This window comes from Austrofundulus limnaeus, unplaced genomic scaffold, assembly GCF_001266775.1.
Source record: "Austrofundulus limnaeus strain Quisiro unplaced genomic scaffold, Austrofundulus_limnaeus-1.0 Scaffold429, whole genome shotgun sequence".
NCBI lineage: Eukaryota > Metazoa > Chordata > Actinopteri > Cyprinodontiformes > Rivulidae > Austrofundulus > Austrofundulus limnaeus.
Genome location: NW_013952831.1, coordinates 84202 through 94555, shown reverse-complemented (window position 1 = coordinate 94555; position 10354 = coordinate 84202). Strand labels below are relative to the sequence as shown.

The 10354-nt window shown below is 41.6% G+C and overlaps 1 protein-coding gene across 1 annotated transcript; it reads left to right on the top strand.

Moving 5' to 3' along the window:
* Positions 1–2347: 2347 nt before the first annotated feature.
* On the top strand, positions 2348–6897 carry tlr2 (toll-like receptor 2). The gene is made up of 11 exons (XM_014024584.1): positions 2348–2612; positions 2690–2846; positions 2921–3070; positions 3139–3345; positions 3443–3565; positions 4389–4539; positions 4682–4846; positions 4918–5097; positions 5182–5322; positions 5394–5896; positions 6013–6897. Exons 1-11 carry the CDS (start codon positions 2348–2350, stop codon positions 6398–6400), a joined length of 2430 nt encoding a protein of 809 aa, XP_013880038.1. The 3' UTR covers positions 6401–6897.
* The last annotated feature ends 3457 nt before the right edge of the window (positions 6898–10354 follow it).

The following is a 10354-nucleotide window of genomic DNA, read 5'->3' as shown; positions in this document are numbered from 1 at the left end:
AGTTTTAGCTGTTGTTCAGCTTGTTCAGGTCTGTGGCCATGTTGAACATCCAGTTATAAAACCTGCTCAGTTGTCCATGTTATGTTTATTKATATTTATTATATGATATTTTGCTAACACACAGGCTGATGAAACATGAGTTTTCACAAGAAAAACATTTTTTATCTGATTATATTTTTCTGTTTCATCTGAAACTGAACTAAATTATTAGTTTTTTGATGTTTCCGGTTGTTTGAAGTTAAATTCAGCTCAGAGTGACTCGTTCTCACAAACTGACCCAAAGTTTGTCCCCGCTGGGACATGAGGACAGCAGGGGGGCCAAAGGGTCCAAGTTCTGACTGACCGTCTCAGCCCCCGCACAAACCTGACTAACCTTTTATTTGTTTTGTCTTTTTGTGTTTCTTTCAGTTTTACTCCCCTCCTCCCTACATTGGGGGGAGGGGGGGGTCAGGTTCAGGTTCTGTGGAACTGGTTCTGGTCTGAATGTAAAAAAAWGACTGAAGAGGAAGTTCTTGAGTTTACGCTCTGCTGATCAACAGCTACATGTTGGTGACAGAAACCACACAGAAGGTTCATCAGCGGGAAACAAATCCAGCAGAGAATAAATATTGTGTTTTTACTGACTTCATAAACCAGTTTGTAAAAATGTGCAGATTTCAAACCCAACCAGCTGTCAGCAGTGTCACACAAACATAATAATTATATCTTCTAAYCACTCAGCATTTCCTCCCAGGAGTTTATTTTCATGCTCACTACCTCTTTTCACTCRTGCTTCCAGATGTGTTTTTAACTTCCTGTTTTTAAACTCACACATCTGTTTGTAGCCTTTCAGTTTTACTTGTTCTGACGTTAATCAGGACTCGGCTCTGGAAGTCGTCAGGTGAGAACACGGATCTATAAATATTAAAGATTAAACCTGTTTAAAACTCATCCAGATGACAGGAAAACAAGGAAAACCAAAAATWAAAAAACATGAGCGTTGGATCGTCAAATTAAAAGTGAGTTTTAAACATTAAGAACTGAATTTAGTTGTTCAAGTGCAGCTAAATTTACTTATAATTCAAAAATCTGAACTTTGGTTTTTGTCAGATTCAGTTTGAAGACAAAGAAAATTAAAATTAGTTGTTCTTTAGTTTGATGTTATTGAAATAAAAAAAGTTTAAAATGATGTTCAGTTCAGGCCTGCTTTAAAATCAACTTGTATGATCAGTTCATCACCCTAACTGCACACTGAGACTTTTTTATTTATTTATTTTTTCTAATTATCACAAATTTTATATTAGTGTCTCCTTTAGCTGTCAAAAAAAAAACTAATGAATTAAATCAAAATATTATTTTGGGAGCAAAAAGCTCAAACTTTTATTTTCAGCACATTAGTCAGATCATAAACACAAATGTTTAATTCTGAATTGAAGCAAAGGCTCGAGGATTATTAAGCAYTGTTTTAGCTTCCTGTATCTGATAAATATAACTTATGAAGCCATGAAGTCAGTTTGAGCTGTAGTATTTTTGTTCTTTATAAGACTGCAACATCTTTTTTGCATTGCGTTAGGAAAAAAAGATATTAAACTTGTGTTTTTTACTAACCATTGTTTGTGTGTGAGAATATCTCTAACAAACATTTTGGACCAACAAATTCTGCAATAACTGAATCATTACTTGATTTTATTTGACTTTTTCTTGCTCAGTCAAAGCTGCTGCACCCTTYAATCAACACCAGAGGGCGCCAAAGCCTGGGCAGCACTTCCCAGGCCAATATTTCARTTTGTTTAAAAACAATTGTTTACATCAGGTAAACAGTATAAATCATGTCTTTAAGGAAGAATTACCAGAAAAATAAATTAGAGCTGAATCACCTTTTAGCTGTTCCTCAATATGTCAGGTTTGTGTTGGAGCTAAGATCATAACAACTTTTATCTGGATGAGTCAGCACAACCTGGTTCGATCTTTGAGTTTTAATGTCTGAATGACTCATGGCTCAGAGTTGAAGGGTTTAAACCACTGGTGTCCACAGTCGGTCCTCAAGGGCCGGTGTCCTGCATGGTTTAGGTGCTGCCCTGGTTCAACACAGCTGAACCTAAGAAGTGACTTATTAGCAAGCCTCTGCAGACCTTGATGGCAAACTGAAGAGGCCTCCTAACTCTCCTTAGGTTCCACTGTGTTGAACAAGGGCAGCACCTAAAACATGCAGGACACCGGCCCTTGAGGACAGACTGTGGACACCACTGGTTTAAACTAAAAGTTTTAGGACTTATTTTAAAATGTTGATTTCCTGTTTGGYTGAACCCTACTTCCTCCACATGAGTTTCACTTCTTTGTCTACTGCAGATAAAAAAAAACCTGCAGCATGAAACGTCCAATACCCTGCTGCGCTACACTTGTCCTCCTCCTCTCTGTGTGCTGGGGTCAAAGGTCAAACCCGGACAATGACAGGCCGTCCTGCAGTCGCTGCGACCTGCGCCTCGCCTGCAACTGCTCCCACGGTGGATTCGCTCGTGTTCCTGTGGTAACGGACAGAGCTGTGAGTCTCGATCTGTCCTTCAACGACATCACAGTGGTGACTGATGGGGACCTGACGGGCCACTCACGGCTTAAGGTTCTGGATCTCAGTGGTAACACAGACAGGATGTAAGACATGAAGCCACCTATGGGATGTGTAAATATAAATATAGACACCCCTCTGCTCCAGATAACAGATTAGCTACAATCCATTCATCGGCCTTTGACTCGCTGTGGAGCCTGGAGGAGCTGGATCTCTCTGACAACCAGCTGACGGCGCTCAACCACACCTGGTTCAAGAAGCTGGGGGCTCTGCAGATGGTCAACCTGCTCAACAACCCATACAGGTGAGGAGGTCAGGGTAGTGGGGTAAAAACTGATCAGAAACATTCATATTCACCCTCAGGCTTCTTCTCTCCAGCCACCTGGGTGCTCCTCCGTTATTCCAAGGACTCAACGGGCTGAAGAGGCTGMTGTTTGGTGGTCCGTCTCTGAAGGAGCTGAGGAGAGCCGATCTGAGCGGAGTCACTAAGCTGGAGGAGCTCACAGTGCACGCCAACAACCTGGAGAGGTTYGAAGCCAAACCCTGAACCTCCACCTGGTCCGTCAAAGCTCCCATCTTTGTCCTTTTCCCTGCAGGTATGACTCCGGAACTTTAGGAGACATTTGGCCACTGGGTTGTGTCACTTTAAGCCTCCACGGTCCGTTTTTAGCAAACCAGGCCTTGGCGTCAGYGGTGCTCAGTGACGTGTCGTACCCCGAGACTCCGATGACCCTGAAGGACCTCCAYCTGATCGGGAACGAGACCGTTCAACCCTTCAGAGCCGCCGCCAACAAGAGAATAAGGTTCATTCGCTGCAGGATTCGTTTCTAACTTTTACTSCAGAGAATGAAAGTTTTTTTGTTTTAATTGTCAAGAAAACACTTTTATTTTTCATTTCAGGTCGCTTTCCTTCCAGAACTTTTACATTTCTGACGAGTCTGTTATAGACTTCCTGGTGGCAACGAACGGTGTGCCGCTGTCCAGAATTCACGCAGAAGATATCACACTGACCGGTGAAGGCAGGTAGGACASCACAACAACCAGGTACAAAAATGCTACTTACAATAAAGGACACTGTCATGGACTAATTATTTATATCTGTTTCACCTTGACACTGTCCATCACTCGTATCTTTCTGATAGCTCATTTCGCTCTCGTAGTCTGTTTGTCCAGACAACAGGACTCCGCAATGGACTGACCACTCTTGTTYGATAAGACACCCTTTGAGCTGGGAGCCCTGTGATAGGCTGGAGAGTACATGGGGCGATCTGTGATTGGTTATAAACACGTCATATGATGTTAACATGTTATATTACTGGCTGTGGTCTGCTGACAAGTTCAGTCGCAAGCATGCAGAACTTCCTGATTCAGTTCTGTTTGTTTGTCGCTCATAATTAAACCTTAATTGATTATCACACACGCAGACTTTTCTGGTATTATTCCAACGTGTTTCTGCATTCTTGGTAGATCGTGCCACCASAGACACAAACTATTTTACGTAGTTACTCTGCACTGAGCCTTATTGCTCTCTGCCACAGTACTCTTCAGTTGGTGGTGCATCACTCCCACGACATAAAAATAGTGAGGAAGTAAACACTGTTACCACGTCATCACCACGAATGCTTCTTGAATACTAAAATAGTTTGGTGTTTTCATTCCAATAATTTCTCATTCAGGCCTGAATCTCACCCACATTAGCATTAAGGTACGTTAGCGCTGCGACAGAATGGATTTTAGCCAAAGATGACGATTCTTTTGCAACACCAGTCAAGTAGATTTTGTGTCTTCTAGTAAAACATAATGTTTACTGTATTCTGATYGTGTGAGTAACGTTTGTTTGTGGCAGGTGGGAAAAAGCAAGATGGACTGATCACAAAAGCATCGACGAGTTTTTTCTACGAAACGTGGTGCTGCTGGATGTCTTCAAGTTCACCTCGTTTCTACCGCTGAGTTTTCTGCTGCATTACCCAAGGAAGYTGTCAATCATAAATGCCATGGTAAACACAGAAAACATACCAAGACAGCTAAAACTTAGTACAGAAAATGYTAAACCTCAGGAACAACACTCCAACTCAAGTACCCATCCTTTACTGAGTTTTCTCCTTTRTGAGACCTGAAACTTGTGACTTTCACCTTCAGGTGTACGTGATGCCCTGCGCAACGTCTCATCTGCTGGTGAACCTGCAGTACTTGGACTTTTCAGACAATCTGCTGACCGACCTGACTCTGGCAGAATCGCTCTGTGAACAAAACCAAACATTAAAGGATCTCAGAGTTTTGAACATCAGTGGAAACCATCTGAAGGTGTCAACATGAGACCTAAAGTCAAACCTATGTACAATAATGCCTTTTGACATTTGTCCATTTTTCTCTAGTCTTTGTCCATGATGAGCCAACTGGTGTCAACACTCACCAAACTCACCCACCTGGACATCAGCAGGACCAGCTACAGCTCTATGCCATCCAGTTGCCCCTGGCCGACGACCCTCAGACATCTCAACATCTCCAGGGCCAAGCTTACCGCCATCACTTCCTGTCTACAAACGTCCCTCGAGGTCGGACCCTGAGGAACCAAATCAAACCATTTGACACCATCCCTTTGACAACAGGGTATTAATTTGATGTTTTATCTTTTGCAGGTTTTGGATCTGAGCTTTAATGACCTTAAAGGTTTCAACATTTTCCTRCCAGTCTTAAAAGAGCTCCACCTTTCTGGGAACAAGTTCCTGAGGTTACCAGCCGGGCAGCTTTTACCCAGTCTTCAAATCCTGACAATACAGGTGAGAAACAACCACATGTTTCTGTTTCCTGTCTGCTCTGTTACCAACCACAACATCTGTTGTGTCTTCAGTCAAACACCCTGAACTGGTTCGGTCATTCAGACCTCCAGTCCTTCAAACGACTTGAGAACCTCCAGGCGGGCGAGAACAAGTTCATCTGCTCTTGTGATTTTGTCAGCTTCCTCCAGTCCCAGTTTGAAGGCGGCGGAGACGTGAAGTTAACGGACAGAGAGGACAGCTATGTCTGCGACTCTCCCCTCTACCTGCAGGGAGACGCAGTGAGACGAGTCCACCTCTCTGCCRTTGTGTGCCACCAGGTTTTGTTCGTCTCTGTGAGCTGTGGGCTTGCTCTGTTAGTGGGGATACTGGTGTCTGTGGTGCTTTGGCGCCTCCACGCCTTCTGGTACCTGAAGATGATCTGGGCATGGCTCAAGGCCAAGAGAAGTTCCCAGAGACGAAGCAAACGTGCCGAGGAGTCAGAATCGTTACTCTCCTTCGATGCCTTTGTTTCCTACAGTGAAAGAGATGCCAGCTGGGTGGAAAACTTTCTGGTACCTGAGCTGGAAGAGCCAAGGTAATTCATTTGGAGTTGTTATTTTGRCAATATCTCTAGTCTGGCCACTGGCAGGGTCAGATAAACAATGGTGCACAGATTTAAAGTAGGTTTGTTTCTGGTTTACATTCCTACAGGGAKGATGATGGGAGTCCTGGAACCACCCGTCCATTGACCCTGTGCCTCCACAAAMGGGACTTCCTTCCTGGACAGTGGATCATGGACAACATCATGAACGCCATCGAGCGCAGCCGACGGACCGTCTTCATCCTCTCTGAGAACTTTGTCCARTCTGACTGGTGCCGCTACGAGCTGGACTTCTCCCACTTCTGGCTCTTTGACGCCGGCGGGGACGCGGCCATCTTGATCCTGCTGGAGCCTCTGTCCATGGACGCTGTCCCCCGACGCTTCTGCAAGTTGAGAAAACTCATGAGCTCCACCACCTACCTGGAGTGGCCTCAGGAGGAGGAGAGGAGGCCGGAGTTCTGGAGGAGCCTGCGTGTTGCTCTGAGAGGAGACAACTGAAAATGAGCCAAATAAATGAGCCATGAAAAGAATAAAGAGAAAGATGWGGGACAGAGACTAAAGTAATATGGAACCATATCTTGTAAGGTAACTCGTTTCTCTAAAAATGGCAGTAAATTAATTTTTATAAAGCATTGCAGTACAAGGTCATAATCTTTTTTTGTAATGTGGTAAAATGGCCACTTAGTGGAGCTGTTTGTCAGAATCTGATCTCAGAGGAAGAAGAGGAATGACTGAAGGCTTTTCTGAGACCAGGGTGGTCACCAGTGCTTTAAATCTGTTTTACTTGTTTCAACCTAAAATCATTTATTGTGCAGTTATTCTTTTGTTTCCCTGTCTATAGTTTCTACAACTAAATACCACTCATATATCAAAACTTTTGGCTTGATCAGGAGCAGTGTGCTATAACGTTTGGTTTTTGCAACATTTAAAAATTTCACATTTAAATAAACTGAGATCTCTCAGGTTCTTTCAAAAGCTTTTGACATTTGCTTCAGTGTATTGGTTATGTTTGTTTTATCCTATGTTATTTTTGGGAGCTATGGGAGTATTTTTTTGGTTACTGAGTTTAGTTTTAATTTATTTTAGCTTTAGCATCCAGTTTGCTACTTTTAGTTACTGTTGAGCTACTTTGAACTTCATTGAAATAATTCTCAAACTGTATTGGTCTGAGAGAAAAACGCAAATGTTTGAAATGTGACAAAAATCAAAAAATCTTTTTTAAAAAGTAAATATAAAAGAAACAACATCTTGCTCCTTTTTCCAGCAGCTGTTAAATGTAGAGATGTTTCTAATCGTCCTGAGTTAGCAGCTTTTTTAACTAAACTAAAAAACACAAGGACATATTATTCAAAACCATTTGGCAGAGAGAAAAATTGACCATCAGTCTTGCAGTTTGTGTTTGACCTTATTTAACAGGAAAAAAGTTTAAAAAAATAATAATAATACAAAAATTAGGAGAACAAGAAAGTTTTAATAAAATTCCAAGTTGAGACATTGATCAAAAAGGATTTCCATTAATTCTGAAATTTGTGATTTTACAAACATGCTTTAGATTAAAAAACAGTTCATCACTTTAAGATCAGTAAAAAAAATGTAAACAAAGGAAAACATTTAATTTAAAATACAGTGTCACTGAATCAGATGCTGGAGGCACCAACCCATCCATTAATCAGAAGATGGATGGATCTGATAGTTTTGATTAAATGAAAACAAAGCAATAAAATGTAAATAATGAAACTTAAAGTAAACTGAGATTTTTGTATTTGACAAAGAAAACCCAAATAAGTGTGAACAYGTTCAAACATCATCAACATGCTTCTTCCTGCTGAAGCAAACAGAAGTCTTGTTCCAGGCAGTCAAACTGCGTTATTAACCACCAGGTGCATCATCCCAGGACAGAGCAGCTAATCCTGGAGGAGGACTGAAGACGTGACAGCACACAGAGGAGTGAGCCATCTGAGAGAAACAGATACTCCTTTTACCTGCTAATGATAAATCTCCAAGTTATTACTCTGAAATAAAACATTTGACTGAAGCATCAAAACTAAACTGTTTGTTCTTTTGTTACCAAAACTGGAAACAAATGAGCTCAGTTCTGCTTCTTGACCTAACCTGTGGGAAAATACAGGAAGTCCAAAGAAACCTGCTTTAATACCAGCCGTCAAGGTTCGTCCTCAAAATACCTTCATCGCCTGCGTTCACCAACGTTTGCTTTTTCAAAAGAGCGTTCACAAAAACAACAGCTGATCATAATATTTAAAAACTAATATTGTAGCAACATTTAAAAAATAATCAAATTATATTACCTCTTAATGTTGTTTAACTTAATGACAATAATTGTTCCTAAAGGAGAGAAACCAACCATCCTATTAATTTGTTTGTCCACCATAAGATAGTCTTTTAATCTTAGCTTTAAAGATCTGATTTAAATGTTCTTCAATTTGGACTTCCGCTTCCGGCATGCCTAAGTAAAGACGCTTGTAGACCGCGCTCTGACCGAGATAACTCCTAATTTGCCTGTTGTGAAAATATAAATCCACCTATACATCCAAAAAACATTATTATAATGACTTTGACACAAAAGAAAGAAATTGACTCCAACTAACATTACAGAGTACAGATAAGACACTGTAATGTTAGTTGGAGTCAATTTCTCTAAGTTTTTGAAATATTGAATGTCTGGACCTGGCCTCATCATGTATTTCATGGTTACATGAAGGTCATCTGGAGAGTGTTTGTTACAGATTTGTTGCAGATGCAGTTTAGCTTTTTGCAAAAGTTCTTCTCCTATTTTGGCTGGAGATTTGTTTGGGATCTCTAATGTGTAGTAATATGTAGGGGTATCATGGCCTTCTAACACCATGAGAGATTTCTTTTCTCCTAATCTTTTTACTGTTATTCCATCAATGGTAGGAACAAGGGATAGTCCTAGATTTAGGAGTCCATCTCGACCTAACAGATTTACTGGACAACTGGGCATTATAAGGACGGACATCTGACATGATTTTCCATGTGGATCTCTTCTCCAGATGGGACAAGATTCAGGGATTCTTCGTAAATGTCCCTGTGCTGATCTTACTAGAATGGAGGTTGTGCTCTGTTGCACACCCTGTATTGGTTGTGTAAGTGTGGTTCTACAGGCGCCACTATCACACAGGAACACTACATCTTGTCCGTTTACTTTTAATGTTACTTCAGGTCTAATTTTTTTCTTCAAATAGATGTCTTCCAGGTTCATTACTTCTGTCTCTGCCTCACTTTCTTTTTCTTCAGAACAATTTGGTTCTAGTCACGCAGAACTAGAGGGGTTATCTTGAGGATAAGTCCTGCAATCCCTAGCCATGTGTCCTTTTCCACAGGACCAGCAAGCCCTGGGATTTCTCATGCCCCTAAAGGGTCCTCCTCTTCCTCTTCCTCTGTTTCTTCCTCTACCTCTTCCTCTGATTTGTGGATTTTGCCAATAAATGGCCTGTTCGTCATCTTCAACCCAGAAAGTTGCTTTCTCGGTTGGTTTAGAGCTCTTTTTGTTTTTCGTCACTCTTTCAGCATGAACTGCATGTGTCAGGTAGTCTGACAACGTTCCATTTGGGAGTCCTATATAATGTTTAGACACCCAGTGGTGTATTTGCTGGGTCGACCCTGCATGTAATGCATTTTTTTAACTGTTGTTTGTATGGTCCATCTTCATGACCATCTTCACGCAGCCCACTGTGGGCTCTGAAGACTTTAGTCATTCTGACTCTATAGTCATCAAATGGCTCATCGTCTTTTTGTCTACAACGTCCTATTTCAGTGTAGTCCGCTCGCTGCCGAAATCTCAGTCTGACACGGTCATTTAATTCTTGGGCTCTCTGATTTAATGCAGTACTATTTGGGGCCAGAGGTGCAGGAGGGTTTTGCTGATCATTTGGATCATAACTGCCTCTAACCAGGTGCCAGGCGGCACCCATGATACACATCCATACCTGTTGTAACTCTACTCCATTCAGGTGATAGGATGCTCTTAGATTATCCACACCCTGAATGCATTGTTCAACATCTTCTTTGGGGGGTGGTATGCCTTTACATGCTTTTTTAACATCTTCTTGGGTCCATGTTCGGTAAACAAATACCTGCTCTACCTCCCTCCAGCAGCATCAACTTGACCCATCATCGGGTGGGGGAGTGCTATCAATGGATAAATTTCTGATTCTGATTGATTACCACCTGAAGGTTTAGGGAGAGTGGGGGAAAATACGTTTCCCATTGTTTTTGACCAGTCTCGTTCTTTTCCATGGCTTCTTGTTTTTATTGGTGTGTTTCGATAAGGAGGAGGAGGCGCGGTTGGTGCTGCTGCTTCCTCTTCTTCTTCTTTGAGTGGAGGATTTTGAATTTGATTTATTAATAGTCTGTAGGGGGAGACTACTACTTCATTGTCCTCCTGTCTATTAAACATTTGCTGTTTAGTTTGTA